Source organism: Acomys minous, assembly GCF_964271855.1.
Source record: "Acomys minous genome assembly, chromosome: 5".
Taxonomy (NCBI): Eukaryota; Metazoa; Chordata; class Mammalia; order Rodentia; family Muridae; genus Acomys; species Acomys minous.
This window is the reverse complement of record NC_140494.1, coordinates 58,893,963-58,914,653: the sequence shown is the minus strand read 5'-3', so window position 1 is coordinate 58,914,653 and position 20,691 is coordinate 58,893,963. Positions and strand designations below refer to the sequence as shown.

Here is a 20,691-nt window from a genome sequence, read left to right as displayed (position 1 = left end):
CATATGTATTTATTATATAGCATATATAGCTACATATTATATAGCATCTATAACTATATATTATATGGCACATATAGCTATATATGCAACACATATTTATTATACCTTTCATGATCATATAACATGTCCATATACCTCTATGTATAGCATCCAGTGCACATGATGGCATTATATGCGTTCCAAGGGGCACAGACCTGCAGCACAATTGGCGTCTCTCGGCCCAGGTCCTGTCCATGCCACTGGCTTTCCTTGGCAGACGGTCTACATTCCTGGCATCGTCAACACTCTGGTAGGCGTGCAGTCCAAATCAGGCTTCCCCTTCACAGCATCCCTGAGGCCTTTCACTGCTTGGCCTCTCGGGATTCTTGCCAGATACTTGATTGCTCTTAATTAAATCCAAGCGTTTGAAGTGGGGAAGCCCTATCTTTAATCTGGGACTGTTGAGGTGAAAAAAACTTCATCTTGAATCTGGGCTGCACCTTCTGCAGGCAGCCTGTATAAAGGACGTGGAAGAAGGAAGCGCTTGCTCTTTGCCTGCTCGCTCTGGCCCTTGCTAGCTGGCAAGCCTGTGCTTTCACTGGCTTTAGAGCCTTCTTCAGGTCTGCAGCATAAACTGAAGCCAACTGAGACGTCCAGCCTCACAGACCGAGCAAATACTGCATTCTTGGTTTCTATTCAGAGCCAGCCATTGTTGGATTAGCTGGACTGCAGGCTGTAAACCACTTTAATAAATCCGTGTGTGTGTGTGTGTGTGTGTGTGTGTGTGTGTGTGTGTGTGTGTATGTGTGTGTGTGGTGTATGAGTGTGTATGAGTGTGTATGTGTGTGCGGTGTGTCTCTGTGTGTGTGTGTGGTGTGTGAGTGTGTATGTGTGTGTGGTGTGTGTGTGTGGTGTGTCTGTGTGTGTGTGTGTGTGTGGTGTATGAGTGTGTGTGTGGTGTGTGTGTGGTGTGTCTCTGTGTGTGTGGTGTGTGAATGTGTATGTGTGTGTGGTGTGTCTCTGTGTGTGTGTGTGGTGTATGTGTGGTGTGTGAGTGTGTATGTGTGTGTGGTGTGTGTGTGGTGTGTCTCTGTGTGTGGTGTATCTCTGTGTGTGTGTGGTGTGTGAGTGTGTATGTGTGGTGTGTGTGTGTGTGTGTGTGTGTGTATGTGGTGTGTCTCTGTGTGTGTGTGGTGTGTGCATGTGTGATATGTGTGTGGTATGTGTGTATGTGTGGTGTGTGTATTCAATCTCTCAGGCCTGCTCCTCCTGAGAACCCTGACTAATACACAAACATACATACATGCATCATTCCCCACATTCTGCTTATATAAGTCCATGGAGAAAATGTAAGGAACTCAACCAGCGGTGCCCTCTTCTCGCACCTTCCTCAGCAGCTGAATGGCATCGCTGAGCTCTCCTTTGGCAAAGCAGACACTGCTCATGTTATAAAAGGTTTCAGCTACTTTTTTGCCACAGTCATCATATGTGCCAGAATCCAGCGTAGACTCTAGCAGTTTATAAGCCTCCTAGGGGAAAAGAATTAAAAATAAAATCAACCTGGAAGTTCTACCCCATGGACATTGTAAAAAGGTATGCTCACACCACAACCCCGATGTTGTGAAAGGTCCTCTCACCCGTGTGACGCCATCAGTGAGAAGCAGTTACGATGACTCACCCAGGTACTCTACTATATTATGAATTAATGTTCTCGTGGATAATTAATGGCACTTAATTCATATGCATAGTATCAGTTAATCTTCACAGATTGTTCTATGGGATAAGAAGGGTCATTGTACTTACTCTACAAGCAATGGAACAAGCCTGATAAAAGCTAAGCTCTTTCTCAAGATCACACTGCCCAGAGTCAGGATTCCACACCAGACTAAATACCACAGCCCTGACCTTTTGTTTCTTCCATTTTTCAAACTTTCAAAAAAGCCCAAGAATAGTAGAATCTCTCTCTCTCTCTCTCTCTCTCTCTCTCTCTCTCTCTCTATATATATATATATATATATATATATATGTGTGTGTGTGTGTGTGTGTGTGTGTGTATGTGTATGTATGTATATGTATATACCTAGCATGTATTGTTTCAACAATATTATTTATAAATTTTAAAAGTGGAGTGTTTAATCAAATATCATGTTTTTCATTTCTCTATTTGTAATTCTTTCTTTTCTTCTTCCTTCTCTTCCTCCTCCTCCTCCTCTTCCTCCTTTCTCCTTCTCCTTCTTTCTCCTCTTTCTTTCTCCTTCTCCTTCTACACCTTTTCAGAGCCGAGGACCAAAACCAGGGCCTGCGCTTCCTAGGCAAGCTCTCTACCACTGAGCTAAATCCCCAAGCCCTCTTTCTTCTTAACAGTTCTTTCTTCCCTGTTTTCTTTCATAACATTGGTATTTTGTTTAAAGTCCAGGCCACTTATCTCTCCTCAGTACAATGTTCACTCTGACCTTTAGAGCTAAATTGAATAACAACAAAATCTTTTATGTGCCACATTGAACAAAGCATAATTTACATGTTTTAATAGGTTCGAGGATTTCAGACTGAGCATGCTACATTTACCTTGTTTCCACCCTTCTCTTCTCCCCAACTTCTTCCATGTACCCCGCTCTACACTCCCCTCTCAAGTTCATGACCTCTTCCACATGTACATGGGTTTAGAGCCTCACCATGTAGGTTTGATAACATATTGGGGGGCTCATCCTTGCATAAAACTTTATTTTCCCTTCTACATCAGCCACTGACTGTCTTGAAGCGCTCCTTTTGGGAGCGGCACTTTGTGAACTTTTGCCCAGTTGGTATGTCGACTGTTGTGGCCTTGTGCCCTTTGGGCTCCACTTCCCCCACCCTTCCTGGCAACTGTGGCCTGTGGATCCTGAGAGGAGGAAGCAGAGGCCAGGGATGGCCAGGAGTGATGGAGACCTCAGGCAGACCAGACATTCTGGAAGCAGGCTTCATTGAGCAGCTCTTTTAATTGGGAGAACAAAGGCTATTTAAACCCTTAGGTAGTAGGTAAAGGCTTTTGGGGTGAGTATATATCATTGTCTGAGGCCAAGGTGGTAGGGATGCCTTATTTGCATGAGGAGGAATTCCAGATACTTGTTGGACATGGCCTTATTAGGAAAGAGGAAGTTTAACTTGCAACCTGGGTGGCAGAGGTAGGGGACACACAGGCACAGGACAGGGGAGGAAGTGGTCCTCCTTCCTACCACTCTCTTGAGATGAGATTTCCAGGGTTGGACATAACTGGACTAGACTGGCTCCTCCCAGTTCCACAGTACACTGGCCTCACAGTCGTGTGCAAGTTTTATTGTTGAGGGTTCATGGGTGCCACACACATGTTCTGTCCAGAGAAAACCATCTCAGAGCAGACATCCTAGCCCTCTGGCTTTTACAGTCTTTCTATTTCCTTTCCTGCAATGCTTCCTGACTCTTGGAGGTGTGGGTTGTTGAATATCTGGTTTTAGAAGGGAAGGGCTATAAAGCACTGCTTGTGTGTTTTATTATAAACAAGCTCATGATGCTCATCGCATAACACGAATAAGCTATTAAAGGTTGGAAAACTCATCTTTGAAAGGAAAATTATAAATGTATCATTATTCCCTGACACTAATATTCAAAACTGATCCCTGAGCCATTATGAAATGACATTGAGTCACTATGTTTCTGTCATTTTTATAAATGCTAGTTAGTACAGATGTCACTAGTTATAAAATAATTTCTACATGGCATAAAATGCTTTTACTAATTAAAGGAAATAAATTCGTAACTATATGCCTACAAATCTCCTTTTAAACTAGATGTCATATGGCCAATGATACTATGTGAAATCTACCCCAGTTTCCCACTTTTCTGAGGAAGTATTAGATTGCCTTGTCAGCTCAAAGTTATGTAGAATCTCAATAACACACAATGTCTCCCCTGTGTTTAAATACATAAAGGTCAGGTCATAACTTCTTAAGCAAAGACTTAGGTTAATGGAATCACTAAGTAAAAATGTCAGTACATGTGCTATTGCAAGATGTTTGATCTCATTGTGAACCCTAAGATTGTGAATTGTAAAAACCTGTTTATTGTTTGGTGTGGCTCAGCCCTAACTCATGCCTTTAACCCAAAAGCTTTCTGTTTACTATAAACAAGTCATTCAGTCCCTGAGGTGTGGCTAAACCCTAGCACACACCTTTAATCCACGAGCTAAATTAAGTCAACCCCAGGTCAAGAGGTGGAGCAAGAAACCAGCTGACAGGGATTAAACAGACAGGAGGGGCATTGAGAGAAAGGAATTTAAGTCACTGTGGAGAAGAAAAGGGGACTTTTGGCTTTCTCCATCTGGACATCAGCTGAATCGGAAGATCAGCTGGATGCTTTCTTTGATTCTCTGAGGTAGTAGGTTTTCACCCAAATATCTGAGTCTTTATTGCTAAAATCGAGTGATTGTGATTTTTATTCCTTTAAAACAACTATATGCCGTGGTTTTTATGTCAACTTGATACAAGCTAGAGAAGAGGTAACACCAGTTGAGAAAATGCATCTCTATGTATCAGCTGTAGGTCATTTTATTTGGTGTTTATGTGGAAGGGCCCCACCTACTGTGGGCAAGGCTACCCCTGGCCTGCTGGTCTTGAGTCCTAGAAGACAGCCAGCTGGGCCGGGTGTGGTGGTACACATCTTTAATCCTAGCACTCACTCAGGAAGCAGAGGCAAGCAGGTCTCTGTGAGTTGCAGGCCAGCTTGGTCTACAAAGTGCGTCCAGGACAGCCAGAGCTACACAGAGAAACAAACAAACAAACAAACAACAACAAAAGGAAAGAAAGGAAGGAGGGAAGAAAAGAAGGAGGGAAGGAAAGAATCAGGCGAGCGAGCCATGAGGAGTAAACCAGGAAGCAACACTCCTCCATGGTCCTTTCACAGCTTGCAGTTTCCTGTCTCACTTAGGTTTCTGTGCTGCCTTCCCTCAGGATGAACTGTGGTGTGGAAATGTAACCTTAGATAAACTCTTTCTCCCCAGGGTTGTTTATGGTCTTGATGTTTCATCACAGCAAAAGAAATCATAACTAAAATAGCATCAAAAGCATTTTACATAACTTTTAAAATATCAATATGAAATTCTGGCTAGTAAGAGATGAAAATCAGACTAGCAGTTAGAGCCAAAGGTAGTGGCTAATTTTGACTCAAATTATTAAATTTATAAAAGTCTGAGCTTGAAATGTTCTGGATTTGAAGAACTCCATTTATTATGACAGAAGCAAACTATTTTATGGATATCATAAGCAACAGCAGTGACATGTGTCCCACCCAGTTTTATCTGAGACTTGTGTGAACTCTACTTTCTGAACTGTAAAGCAAAAAAGGACCATCTATATCTAACAAACAAAATAAGAATCACATTTATGGCTTGATAATATTTACCTCGTTTTCGCCATTTTGGATGAGCCAGGTACAAAAGTCTTCAATGGTGGTAAGAGTTTCATAGTCTTCTGAGCCCAGTGTTTGATATGTACTAATACTTCTTGTAAAATATATCTCAACAGCATCTGGAAAGATGGAGAGAATTACTTAAAGGAAACTCAAAACTTCACAGATATCTATTATCAGCTTGGGCTCCACTGACAGTTTCATGCTTATAGTCTATGCCTTTCTTGTCTCAGGTTTTACAAAAACCTTGGAAAAATCCAAGACTGGATTGGATAGAATCAGATGGTATTCTCATGATGAAATGCATACATGTGTTTCGTAGGAGGGAAGGCTTTTGTCTAAAAGTCTTGTTATCCTGAAGGCCAAAATAATTACCATATTGGACTCTCAGGAGCACTCAACATTATACTTTTAGCTATCAAATATTATACTTTTAGCTAGAACTCTGATAGAAAGTTTGTATATTTAACACATTATACATATCAACTATATATTAAATATATATGCAATTATATATGTATGTATATATACATGTGTATGTATACATGCATACAGAGATATGATTTGACAAATTTTACTGTTTAAAGTGTACTGTTATAGCCAGAATATGGTAGCTCACCATTATAGTTCCAGCACTCAAGGGGCTGAGGCAGGAAAGATTGTCATAAATTTGAGGTCAGCCTGGACTACATAAGGAATTCCAGGCTAGCCTGGGTTACAAATGGAGATGCTGCCTGAGACAAATGCATTGTGGGCTCCCTGCTGATGGACTGGTTCAACAAGTTCAAATCTGGATCATGACAGGTTTATACAATAGTTGTAGGCCAACCCTGAAGGATCAAAACCCTTTAGAGACTTAAAATAAACAAATTAATAAAAAAAACAGAAAACAGCCCTCAAGAAGCTGGGCTTTTTCTCTTTGGAGGGTTTTTCTCAATGTGTGCTTGCTGTATGTGTGTGTTAATTACAGAGCCTTTCTTCAATTTTAATGCTGTCTTTTATTCCAGACATAGTAGGCGTTTACGTAGTCAATATAGAAAGATTATCTTCTTCCTTTTGATTTGTATCCCCCCCAACCACCAGCCCTTCCTTTCTCTGCTGTTCTGTTGATCTAATTAAGACTGTGAACTCTCTAACTCAGTAGAAACTGAGTGGATACCTTTGTCCCATTCCTGACTTTAGAGGTAATGTGCTGTTTCCCTTATTTTATATAATATTAGCTATGGGTTTGCCATAGATAGCCTTACTATGTTCAACCATGTCCCTTCTATTCCTAGTTGTCATAGGCCTTTTCTACATTGCTTGAGATGACCGTGGAATTCCTGTCTTCTGTTTATGTGATGTATTTTATTTACTGTATTGAAGGTCCATATATTGTGTTTTATATTCTGTGTACAGGACTTTGTGACAGATGTCACTTCATAGTGTAACTTTATGTATCCTTATGTATCCTCTTTTCAAGTTTAAATTTTAGTTCTTTCTATTCGAGGGCTGTATTTTTCTCATGGCTAATTTTTATTATGATTTTTAAAACCTTTTTATTGGTTCGCTTTGAATTTCACATCATGCGCCCCAATCTCACTCATCTCCCCCTTCCCTCATACCCAGCCTCCACCCTTGCAAGCTCCCACCAACAGAGAAAACAAATCTCGTTGTGGAAGCTGTAGTGCGTCACAGTGCGTCCCACAGTGTACCCTTTGGACCACACTTCTTTGCCTGCAAGTGTTCATTGCAGTGACTCGTTGGTCTGGTGTGAGGCCTCTGGCCTCTGCTATTCTATCAATACTGGAACCTCACTGGGACTCCTTTTGAATATCCTGTTGTTGCCCTATGTCATGGAGATCCTATAGTTTTGAATCTGTAGGATCAGCCACTTTATGCAATTCATCAATTCATCAATGCGGTAGATATTGGGGTGGGCCAATTCAAAGCCCTGAATCTGGGCCTGAAAGGTATCTGAACTGGTCAGCTGGTCAGCTCTCCCACTCTCATGCCCTTGGGGCTGGCTTACCAGCAAACCCCCACATTTAGGGTTCAGATCTACTGTATTTCCCAGGAGAAGTGTAGGGTCTGCTCTCCTGGGTGTTGCAGCTGGTGAGGGACAGGAACAGCTCTCCTGCTTTCATGACCCAATATACCAGCTCTTCCTCCTGCCACATGTGGTAAAGGAGTAGGGGGGAGGAGGGCATATCTCTCTCATCTATACCACCACATAGGAGACCATTTGCAGGGCCAGCTCTCCTATGTTCCTATCCTTGAGGGCTGGCTCACCAGCAACTCCTGAAATATATATGGACTGCTCTCCCAAGTACTGCAGCTGGATAAGGGCTGGGTCAGCTCTCCAGCTTTCATGCCTCATGTGCTGGCTCTACCATGATGCCCATGTGAAGGGTGGATCCAGTCCTGTACAGCCCTCAAACACCAACATGTCCCTGGAGAGCAGCTAGGGATGTCTGCCTGGTCCCTGGTCTTTGGTGGCAACAGACCCCGATGTTGCAGGGCCATGGACCAGATATGGTCCCCAGTGGCAGCACAGACCAGGACTCCACCATGGTTCCAGGTGGCATCACCAGCTACTCACATCAGGCTATTTCTCACTACCCCAGAGTCTCCAGGTCTGTCTCTCTTCATTGTGCCCACATCCTTCTCTTTCTCTTTCTCTTCCATTTTGCCACCACTTACTTGCTCCTCTTAGCAGTACCCAGGGTCTCTGAGTGTCTGGGGTCGCCTCAGAAGTGGTCTCAGGAGTGCTATACCCTGGTTGTGCATTATGGCACTGGGCAGGAGTCATTGTGGGTGTGGTCTGTCCCCTCAAGGCCTATGGTTGTGATCTAAAGCTTGCTCCTCACCCAGGCTACCCAAGTGGCCCTATGCAAGGGTCACCTGTCTCAGGCTCACCCCTGCTGGGGGCTCCACGGTCATAGCTGGGGTTCTTCTAGTCTCTGGCTTGCTCCCTATCCTGGGATCCCATTGGGGCCTGTGTAGTGCCAGACTGGTGGTCATCTCAGGCTAGCTCCCTGTCCAGGCCTCCTGGTGCTGGACTGGTGATCATTTCAGACTCACTTTTTTTCAGGGAATGCTAGGCTACTAATCACTCAGATGTTCATGGGTCAGAACTCTGGGTGTAGACAGTTTCTTTCTTTTCTGCCACCTGCTGATACACATGTGACACAGAAGCCACACCTGCAACATCTCTAGGGGGCAGGTCACGGCTAATTTTTATTTTCAGTTTTGCTACATTAAGTTTTAATCTACCTAAAGTTTAATTTAGTTAATGATAAAACTTGAATACACACAGTTTTTCAAAAGGTTTTTATTTTATTGTACTGGGTTATATAAGACTTCATGTTCCATGCAATTCTATAATATACTTTGATCATGTCCTTCCTACCCCTAACACCTCATATGGTGTTCATCTGGATTGTTAACTGTGTTATTTACAATCACCGTGGGAGCAAATCTCTAGAAAGGTCTGTGAGGAATTATCTAGACCAGGCTAACTACAATGGAAAGACCTACTCTAAAAATGGCCAGTGTCACTCTGTGGGCTGGGGACCAGCATGAATCAAAAGGAGAAGGGGAGCCGAGGACAGGTGTTCATTAGCTCTCTGCTTCTGTTGTTTTAGATGAAAATCCCAATTGTTCTATTTTACTGATAAAGACTCAGGGGCCAGATGCTGGGGTGAAAACCTGCTAGCTCAAAGAGGCAGAGAAAGCACCCAGCTGACCTTCCTACTCAGCTCACATCCTAATGGAAAAAGCCCAAGAGGCTCACTAGCTCATGGCCCAGAAAGAAAAGGCTAAAAACTCCAAGGCTAAAGGCTTGCTAGCTCAAAGCCCCAAAAGCCAAAGGCCAAGGAGCTGAGGAGCTCAAGAGCCCAAGTGCTTAAGAGCCCAAGAGCTCCTTCTACTTCTACACGCTGTCGTAAATACCCCTCCACTCAAAATCCTCCTACTCTTTAATCCCTGTCAGCTGCTTTCCTGCTCCACCTCTTGACCTAGGATTAATTTTATTAAATCCCGCATACAGAAATTTCTTGGATTAAAGGCGTGTGCTAGGGCTGGCTGAACCGCACTTTTAATCACCTGATTACAATAAACAGAAAGTTCTTAGACTAAAGGTGTGTGCTAGGGCTGGCCGAACCACACTTTAATCACCTGTTTACAATAAACAGAAAGTTCTTGGATTAAAGGTGTGTGTTAGGGCTCAACCACGCTAAACAAAACACGGGTTTTTACAATTCACAGTCTCAGGAGTAACAATGGGATCAAATATTGTACAACATGCTTCCTGACTACAGGCGCAATGCAAACCAGCTGCCTCCAGTGCTTGCCACCATGACACTCTGCATTATCTGCTAGGATGGAGTACACTCTCTGCGACTGTACACCAAAATAAACTGCTCAACCAGTCATGTCCATCAGGTGTTTTACTGCAGCAATGAGACAGGTAGCTAAACACATCCTGCTGTCCTCCCCTCCCCACTAAGTCTCCCCCCTACCCTCAGAGCCCTTTGTTTTCTTAGACAGTTGGTTTCTACTTTTATATCCTGTATATATATATTTAATGGCTCTCTATAAGACAAAACACATAAAATTTGACTTTCTGATACTGACTTAATTCACATATGATTACCTCCAACTATAGTGACTCTTCTAGAAATGGCATAATTTCATTCCTCTATACAGATGAAAATGTTCTATTGTGTATATATTTTACCTGTTCCTGTTGATGGGCACCTAGGTTGATTCATAAGTTATCTGTTATGGATAACATTTTATGTTTCACATCCTCCACAAATGGCAAATTCCTGTGACAAGGCAGCCCCACCCCAACCTCTATGCAACCAAGACAGAGGAAAGTTCCTTCAACCATAGACCCCAGTGTCCATCAAACTGCTCCGGGCAGCACCATGTTCCCTCACCAATTCACCTGTCTCTCCAGCACCACCCAGTTTCACACCCACAACCTTGGCAGACAGAGGAGGCTTGCTGACAGATCCACTGGACTCTGTTGCCCCCTTTTTGGTCACTTCCCCCTGGCAGGGCTGCCTCGCCAGGCCACAGGGGAGGAGGATGCACTCAGCTCTGATGAGACTTGAGGAGCTGAGGTGGATGGGTGGAGGGCTCCCTTTTTTGAGGGACAGAGGAGGGGGAACGAGGGAGGAGGTAGGGAAGGTGAGACTGAGAAAAGAGGAAGGAAGGGTCTACAATCAGGATGTAAAGTGGATAATACATTTAATAATAATAAACCAAAACGCTTAGCTTTCCTCTAGAAATCCTAGTATGTTATCTTTGAACATAGGTCAAAAGAATTCTAACAGCTGCATCATTCTCTGCTGTAAGCCAAAGAAAAGGAGTTAAGGCTGAACAAAGGGAGAGGGGAAGAATCCGTGCTTTCCCCCTTCGGCCCAAGTCCTCATGGTAAACCATGCTTAAGGCATGTGTGCTATCTACAGTTTAGGAAAGTGAGTGTGGTAGGCATTCTAAAGAAATACAGGAAGTAGATAGTTGGTTCAGGTGCTCAATTCGAGATGACATTATCAGGTAATTATGTGTAATTATAGAATTGACTTTGTACAAAATCATGACCAGCTTCATCTTCCCATTAAGTGTAGCTACTTATATATGGATCATTGGTCAGTTTGCTTCTCATATGTCACTGGGAAATGATGATGGATGCAAGGCCATTTCCTCCACCTACCCCTGTGCTGGGATTTTCCGGACATGGCATAAGCTTTAGCTAGTAAAGCACTCGCCTCAGCAGCTTGGGGGCTCATTTCAGAAAACGAAGAAATGCAGATAGAATAGGCCTGGAAAAAAAAACATGACAACATCAGTACCCAGTGACAGTCTAGAAAACTGACAACATTAGTACCCAGTGACAGCCTAGAAAACTGTGACATCAGTACCCAGTGACAGTCTAGAAAACTGTGACATCAGTATTCAGTGATAGCCTAGAAAACTGTAACATCAGTACTCAGTGACAGCCTATAAAACCATGACAACATCAGTACCCAGTGACAGTCTAGAAAACATGACATCAGAACCCAGTGACAGCCTCTAAAACCATGACAACATCAGTACCTAGTGACAGCCTAGAAAACCATGACATCAGTACCTAGTGACAGTCTAGAAAACCATGACAACATCAGTACCCAGTGACAGCCTAGAAAACCATGACAACATCAGTACCCAGTGACAGTCTAGAAAACCATGACAACATCAGTACCCAGTGACAGTCTAGAAAACTGTCACATCAGTACCCAGTGACAACCTAGAAAACCATGACAACATCAGTACCTAGTGACAGCCTAGAAAACCATGACAACATCAGTACCCAGTGACAGTCTAGAAAACTGTGACATCAGTACCCAGTGACATTCTAGAAAACCGTAACATCAGTACCCAGTGACAGTCTAGAAAACTGTGACATCAGTACCCAGTGACAGTCTAGAAAACTGTGATATCAGTACCCAGTGACAGTCTAGAAAACTGTCACATCAGTACCCAGTGACAACCTAGAAAACCATGACAACATCAGTACCCAGTGACAGCCTAGAAAACCATGACAACATCAGTACCCAGTGACAGTCTAGAAAACTGTGACATCAGTACCCAGTGACAGTCTAGAAAACTGTGACATCAGTACCCAGTGACAGTCTAGAAAACTGTGACATCAGTATCCAGTGACAGTCTAGAAAACCATAACATCAGTACCCAGTGATAGCCTAGAAAACCATAAGAACATCAGTACCCAGTGATAGTCTAGAAAACCATCACATCAGTACCCAGTGACAGTATAAAAAACTGTGACATCAATACCCAGTGACAGTCTAGAAAATTGTGACAACATCAGTACCCAGTGATAGTCTTTCACTGTATTTTTCAGTAGCTGTCAGAATTGCTAGCTTACTGGGAGCTGACTCAGCTAAACACAGACTTAGATGAGAGTGGAGCGTGAGTTCCAGCTCAGTCACTTCCTAGTGTGAGACTTGAACAAGTCATTTTACCTTTGCGAGGGAATGTAAGGTTCTGTTGATTAGGGCTCAGGAAAGAGTAAAGGACTCAACCATATGCAAAGCCTGGACATACCCATCTCGTGCTTAGTTCTAGCTAAATCTCAGCTGCATTACTTCTACTCCACCTCCCAGGAGAACATAACTGGGACCCTAGCTCAGCATCTTAAGAGTTCAGCATCAGACAGTCCACAGAACACGGGGCTAAGAGCTCAAGGCCCCCTTTACCTTCCTCAAATATAGGAGAAAAAGATGATGTAAATAGTACTTGTTGCAAACAGTTGATGTAAATGTTAACTAGATTAATATATGTAAAAATCTTATCACACCATCTGGCATTCAGTAACCATTAAAGGAGTGTGAGGTAATAATTATTAGTGGTCTTATTAATATTATTTGTGTTTAGCTAGGAAGTATGCTACCTCGGAGGAAAGGAGAATGAAAACAGCTGACCCAAAGATACCAGCAAGGAAAGATGCACCCACGCACAGCACTTCCCTGACCAAACACTATCTCAAAGAGCTAAAGGGATTATCTGGGGCTGAGACACAGTGCTACCTGCTCACACTGCTCCTACAAGGTTGTCTGAGTTCAAATCCCTACTTTGCCACTTGTTTGCCATACAGCTTCAGCTGTACAACCCTGGCCTTCACTTCTCTGATCTGTAGCCAATGTTTGGCTACTTTGTGTTGTCCGTTTCCTACCTCCCTTACACCACCCTTATTCAACCCTTCCAAGCCCCCAACACTAGGTAAAAGCGAAGGAGAGAGGGGAAAGGGCGTGTCACCATCATCTGACTACTTCCTGCTGATTAGGGGCATCTAGCTCTTTGGGGGCAAGTTTGGTCTCCTTTCTTTGCGCACAGCCACTTGACAAAGCACAACACACTGCAACCAACAGCATCCAATCACCAAACAGCCAACAAGAGCGACCCTGCTGCTCAGGGCCCTAGGATTTATATATCCTCTAAAAAGTTCCCGGAATTCCAAACATCCGTACACTCACAGAAACTATCTGCAGCTGGCAAAACTAGTCCCCTGCTAGAGCAAGAGGTAAACCATAGTCGGTTGCTGTGAAGCAGCCCCGTATTCCCACAGCTGGGATTAAGACAAAAACATATTCCCATAACACTTCTGTGTCTTAAAAAAAAACAAAACAAAATAAAAAACAGAATTACAAAATTCTCACTACACTGATCCTTGAGATAACATCACAGTACTTACCAAAAAGGTCTTTGCTTATGGGTTAAGTAAAATACATACTCAAGTGCACATAATAAAAACATTCTGTAAATTTTAACTCATTATTTTTGGTGTTGCTTTAAACAGTGGTGTTCATTACTTTCCTCATTCTAATTTGTAACTTAGCCACAGTTTCTAGAAAGCCCTGAAGTCAGAGCTCATAGCTTTCTCTGCTGTGACTCCAGCATGACAGCGGAATGCTCCAATGCGGAAGTTCTCGATCCATGGGTCGAGACTCCTTTGGGAGTCAAACGACCCTTTTACAGGGGTTACATATTAGATCTCCTGCATATCAGATATTCACATTACAATTCATACCAGTAGCAAAGTTACAATTATGAAGTAGCAATGAAATAACTTTTCAGTTGGGGGTCACCACAACATGAGCCTCTATCAGAGGGTGGCAGGTTAAGAAGGTTGGGGACCACTTCTCTAATGCTTCTCCTCTTTGCCTGGAGTTTCTAATCTTGGGCTGTCAAACTGTTGGCGACACCTCTTCTTCGCTATCTGGCTTTTCGCACACAAGGACTGTGGGACTGTGTTACTACTTTTTCAGTGTAGGAAAGCCAGCAGGTGGTAGCTACGGGTTCCCATCATCACTGCAGCCTTTTATTCAGAAGAGAAAGATGAATGAATTTAGCTAACGTTTTTATAGTATATTTTAAATAGATGTGCCTTAAATGTCTTTTATATCATAGGCTCAACATTTATTCTTGTGTTCTGGTTTGCCCCAAGTATTTGTCAATTAGTTACTTACAAGTGATTTACACTTTTGATAGTTTAACCTTAGACTTGGAATTAAAACCACACGGAATGGCAAGGCATGGTAGCACGGACCTATGATCCCAGCACTCCAGAAAGCAGAGGCAGGGGGATCTTGGTGAGTTTGAGGCCAGCCTGCTCTACAGAATGAGTTGCCAGGACATCCAAAGCTACACAGAGAAACCCTGTCTCAAAAACTTAAAAAAAAAAATCTGCAATGAACTTAAGGGGCATCTGACAGATTATAACAAAAATATCATAGGGTTTGAATTAAGAACCCCTTAGTGGGTTTTAGATTTTATTTATTTATTATTATGACTATTATTATTTGTGTAAAGACACATGTAGAGGCCAGAGGGCTACTCTGTGAAATCTATTGTCTCATTTTATAGGGGTTTCGGGGGTCACACCGGTCACCAGACTTGCTTGGCAAACACTAGTTTTACCAGTTTACCCTTTTTGTCTTCTTCAAGTCAGGCTGAGCTGCCCCTGGGTGTTTTTCCCCTTGAGTGGACTTAAGCTTGGCTTCCTCCCAACACTGACAGAGATGAGAGGCCTAGGAGGGGAGGTGTATCCTCTGATCAGGTCACAGAGCATATGTGTTCATTAGCATCAGGGGCCTCGGCTCAGGGATCTTTAGGCTGGAGGCTCTTGTATGGGGCTGCAGGAGAATCAAGGTTAAGATGGGCTCATGAGGTTAGGGTTAAAATAAGGAACCCACCTTAATCCCTTGTTATGAAAAGCAACAGGGCGAGGAGCCGCACAAGAGCACCTTGCCAAAGCACCGACCTGCTGCAAGTACTGGATAGCCCTCTCGTGGTTCTTCCTCAGTTGCTCAATCTGGGCGATTTCTTCATACAAGCCAATCAGATCTGATGTGTCATGACCCTTGGCAACGATGACATTGCCAATTGCTTTCTCAAAGTATGCCAGAGCTTGGTTCATCTTGTGCATGGCCAAGGAGGCTCTAGGAAAAGGAAAAAAAAATAAAAAGAGTGAAGGTGCAAAGTCATGCAGAGATCACTCAATCTGCAGACACATAAAGAATTCAACCCAAGAAATAAAGAATTTACCTTCATAGGCCAATCATCTGGACAGTTGGCTCAAAATCCAGCCTTGCTATAAATAAATTCCCATTTATCCTGAATCTTGCCCATAAGATTTCACAGACCAGCACCATTTGCTTAACCCATGACTATGTTCCATTCTTGTACAATTTTTATAAAAACACAAATGGAAAAATGTCACCCAGAAACTTCCAAGATGGAATACTTTACTCATAAGCACAGAGTGTGGATCTTGTAATGGCAGTAATGGTTTTTAGTAAAGGTAGGGTAAGGCGCCAGCTCTAATGACTCATCAAAAGCTGAAGCTGATAGTCTGCATCTGTATGAGGCTTAAGGTCCATATGTGTGTAACGTGTGATTGGTTTATATGTGAGGCTCATAGCTTGGCAGAACTAGCAATCATGAGAGGCTGTGACTTTGGAATTAGAAGCTGTGCATAAGCATGCCACCCACCTCTTCTGGCTCACAGCAGACAAACCTTTATTCCTTCTCAGGGCAGGCTGGAGGCTTCTCACTAGAGTAATAATATCTTGTGCTGCAAAAGTAGACCCCAACAGAGGCGTCTCCAGAATTGTCTTTCTTCATCACAACAGAAGACACTAAGACCTTGTAACACAGCCTGAGACTACCTATCAGCAAAGAAAAGGTATCTGAAGAGTTCCAGAAAGTATAATCTGGCCTAGGAACTGGGGAGCTAAGACTGTAGAAGGCAAGAGGCCCTGAAAGCTGGTACTGCACGATCCTTCCAGCATGGCTCCGAAGGAGATCTAGAGAGCTGTCAGTGTTTAAAAACGGAGGGTGCTGGCTCCTGAGAGCAGGAGGTGAGCTATGGTAGGCTGATGGAACTCATAGCCCAGAGCAATATGTCTACCTGAGCACCTAGAGCTACAAACTGCTAGCTTCTGAAACTACACAACTACCAGTTACGGCTTAAAGCCTCTGGGTTCGTAAGGCCCCAAAACTCTTGGCTAAATAGGAAGGCCCACCCCTGTGTTTCTAAGGCAGAAGCGGGAGGAGTATGGTAAGTTTGAGGACAGCCTAGGCAACAGAGTTGAGATCTTGTCTCAATGAAAGACAACTCGGGGTTGCCTATTTGTGACTAGCACCTGAAGAGAGCAAGAGGCCTGTCAGGCAGCCATTTCTGAAAAGCTTATCTCCAGGGGTGAGGGATGAAGAGATGGGCCATCTAGCCGTTCTTTGAAACAATAACCTCTTCTATCAAGCAGACAAATATTTCTTTTGACCAAAAAGCATTCTTCTTGTTCTTTGGACGTTAGGGATGGCTCCCATCACGAGTTCTGAAAGAGACGCTAGCAAGCTGTCTTGCCTTATTGTCTCTCCCCTTCAAAAGGAAAAGGCATCACTAGATATTTGTCTTTGCTAGACATTTGATGCATATCAAACATAACAGCAAGGGGCAGAAAAGGAGCTATGAATTCAGATGTTTCCATGAGTAGCCAAGCCCTGCAACTGGCTCTGTCACCTTCAGTTAATGCTTCGGTGCCTTATTTCCTTATCTATAAAATAAAAACACTAAGAACACCCACCCTTATAGGTTACAGCAAGGACTGAATGAAATAAGATGTCAGAGCACTCAGAGCAGGGTGTGGTGTGTTAGACCTGAAAGGTTTCCTAAGAGCACACACATAGGTACTCAAAAACTGTGGGAACAAGCAAAATAAGCACTAGACTTGATTGTGACAGGGAACACAGCTTTGTTTCCCATCAAGCAGAAACATGTGAGTGCCACCCTCCATGACAGCAGGAGGCACTCACCAGATTCTAGCCATGGCCTTGTGGACTTGAGTCAACAGTCTGATTTTGTTCTGAACATTAAACATGTCCCCACCATGACCCATTTGACTTCTAGACTCAGGACTGTTTGGAGGAGGCAGATGTGACACATGTGTTTCTGTACTTACCATTTGGTTGTCTGCCCTACTGTGCCAAGTACTTATAGTTTTTGGAAAGGGAGTTCTTTCAGGGACGGGAAGAGATTTGAAAAATCTGTGGAAGAGTAAACTTCCATTACTTCTTTCCCCTGATAATCTGATGGGCCCACTCTCTTTTTCTAAATACTCGATTCTCAGATGATCCTTAACTCAACTCAAAACAATTTTAAGTCTTGTTCTGGCTTGAACAAACGAACTTTGTTGCTATACAGAACAGAGCTTTCCTTTAAAATGCACATCTGTGCGTAGCTCTGACACTCCAATTAAATGCCTCCTTACATGTTCTTTCCCTATCTGTTAAGATGCCACGTTTTATGATAAAAGTAAGGGGCAACTCAGAAAAATAATCAATCCCAAAGTAAATGTGAGAGTTGTTATAATGAAGGAGCATGTTCAGATCACAGTCTATGTTATGAGCTAAGTTGCCTCACCCTGGTGCTTCTCAGCCCTCCTGATGCTAAGACCCTTTAGTGCACTTTGTCATGTTGTGGTGCCCCCCAACCATAAAATGACCTCATTGCTACTTCATAACTGTAATTTGTGACTGTTATGAACCATGATGTAAATATCTAACATGCAGGATATCTGATATACGACCCGCCCCAAAGGGGTCACAACCCACAGGTTGAGAACCACGGCCTTAGACCAGTTGCTTAGACAGTTTAGTCTCCCTGCCGCTCCTCCAAGGGAATTACAACAGTCCTGACCAGCCCTACGGTGGCTGTGAGGACTAAGCGGGCAGCACATAATAAGCTCATAGAACCCTCAGTTGAAAAATATGACCTCTTTTATTATTAGATGACCGCTGGGCTTTTTAGCTCCGAACATTTCCCCTTTTTTATCAGGCCAAACAGAATGAACCCCAGATCCCATTCACAAAAGTTTCTGCTTTTGGGGGCTAGATCTTACCTGCCCAAAGCAATGGTTAGGTCTTCATTTGAGACTTGGACCCCACAAATGGCTGCCTCGCTTAACTCTTTCAGTTCCTTCATATTTCTCTCTGCTTTCTGTAGGTGATTATAGGCATGTTTGCCAGTGAAACAGTCAAGGGAAATGCCCGGTACACTAACTGCCAGTATACAGAGACAGCAGTCTATAAGCTAACAAAGGGGACTCTTGGGAAAACAAAACAGTGTTTGAAGTGGGTATTTAACTGTGTCCTCTATTCTCCACGTGTACGCCATTACAGAAGAAAGGAGACTTCTCTGGAAAAAAAAAAAAGGCTTTGGGTTTCCTGTGGTGGCTGCCTGCGCCAGGTCTGGAGTAGTGAGAGTCTGCAGGAACAAACGGAAACTGTAAATTACACTAGATTTCCTTTAGAGACACCGACTCCCCAACAACAGTTATTCATTTTTACCAAATTGTTTCATAGCAATGGGACAAAAGAGGAACTAATTATGCTGAAAGGGACTTTTTGGATCATTTAGAAAATCCAAGAAAAGCAGATCTGGGGCCAGGGACAAACAGCAGGAAAGAAAAGCCCCTTAATTCCCAAACATCCTTTTATTTCCCAGATTTTAACCTTTCCCCACTAAGGGAAAACAACATATCAGATGTAGCAAGCTGACCACAGAACCAATAGAGAGTGGGGTGTGAGGAGTGGAAGAGACCGGGGCTGCTGAGCTCAGTATACTCAGGGTTACTTAGGAACTGTGCTTCTCTCAACACCATCCAAAGATCCAAACCACAAGTTTCTTGAGGACAGACACTGACACACCACTTCGGTCTCTGACATCCTGCAAGTATCACACTTGTATACTAGTGTGATACTACTGAGAGACGGCCTTGAGGAATACCATGGGATTCCAGCACCTTTCTCTTTGTTAGTCACCTCCTCCCTGGCTATGAGGTACGTGATTGCACTTCACCAGACACTCCTGCCATGACTCTCTGGCCTGCTACAGGCTCAAAAAGCAGAGGCGCCAACAGATCTTGAACTAGAGGTTCTATAAATAATAAACTGAGTGTCTCAGGTGATACAGGCATATACCAGGGTCGCTTTCTGGAGCTCTGGAGAACTTCATCAGCCCATTTGCTTGACTTCTGTTTTCACAGGTAATATTCTCAATAGCATTAAAAACTGATTGGATGATCAAGGACCCATTAAACCAGGGAGCTCTGCTGTACACTATAGTTGCCTTTGGCTTTCAAGCATGCCAAGGAACAGAAGTACCCCAGACCCAGGAAATCAAACTCTCCAGGGAGGAAGCCATCTAGCACTTGTTGGTGAAGTTCCCCAGGGAATTACAATGCTATTTTGCTAACATGTACCTTAAATCACCTCGCATCCTCTCCAGTCCTACACTGCTACCATGACTACCTCTTACGTGTGCATCGTGAATGCTGACTCTCAGTGTTCCATGAAAAGCCCACCAGATCTGAATGTCCCAAGTGCCTATTAGTGATGTACCTTCCATGCCTCAACTCCAGGTTTATAAGAACAGACACAAAAATGAAATGCAGACCTTTTTAGGTGGGCAAATACCTTATGGAGGGCCTAGACAATGGAACACAGCTACCAGGAGCCACTTCCGTTTTCTACCTTCCCCCCCCCCCCACCCACTGTGTGGCACATGGCCTGTAACCCTGGTCACCAGATGCACTTGGGGAAGAAAGGATATTGGTTTTGTAGGAGCCAGGCGGTCCCCAGGGTATAGTACAGCATGACCAGAGCTTGCAAGATTCCCTCTTTCTCTGTGTTCGAGGTCGTGCTTCGCTTCCAGGCCAGCAGTGTACTCTTGGCGGTCTGGGCATGTTTCTTGGCCTGAGCTGGGAGGCCTGAGGAAGTCAGAGAGGGGATACGTCAAGAAAGAATGACATTACCTAAGGCAGGTCCCAGTCCAAGTCATTCCTGAAAGGGCAACAGGTCTACAGTTGTCAGATACCCGTCCAGTTGTGAAGCAAAGCACTGGGCACCATTATACAGATCAGTTCTCAATCTAAGCCAGGCCTGGTCAGCAGGGATCTCTAGAGCATGTCCAGGAAGCTCTATTTTGAATTCGGTAAACAATCTTTATGTAATCTTCCTGGCATTGATCTGTGGATATCAGCTTGAAAAATCACTAACTGATGGGGGTGGGGGCTGAGTAACCCTTCACAATTCTGCTGTAAATGCCCCGTGACCTTTCCAACATGCAAAAGCATCTCCATCTTCCATGTGGCAAATGATATGCATTTCAACAGCTGCCCCTCACCAGGGGCACATGGGAGACACACAGGGCCAGCTTTCAGCTTTCTGGAAAATACATTTTAT

General features: G+C 43.6%; 1 protein-coding gene across 2 annotated transcripts in view; it reads right to left on the bottom strand.

The window, feature by feature from the left end:
- Positions 1-20,691, bottom strand: part of TTC23L (tetratricopeptide repeat domain 23 like) — a 56,123-nt gene that overhangs the window by 15,855 nt on the left and 19,577 nt on the right. For both annotated transcript variants that reach the window (XM_084783721.1, XM_084783722.1), the window contains exons 5-10: positions 20,060-20,216; positions 18,348-18,473; positions 15,209-15,386; positions 11,102-11,210; positions 5,392-5,516; positions 1,365-1,508 (exon numbers count right to left, since the gene is read on the bottom strand). In XM_084783721.1, coding sequence (XP_084639847.1) covers positions 1,365-1,508; positions 5,392-5,516; positions 11,102-11,210; positions 15,209-15,386; positions 18,348-18,473; positions 20,060-20,216 — 839 coding nt within the window. The remainder of the gene's footprint in view (positions 1-1,364; positions 1,509-5,391; positions 5,517-11,101; positions 11,211-15,208; positions 15,387-18,347; positions 18,474-20,059; positions 20,217-20,691) is intronic.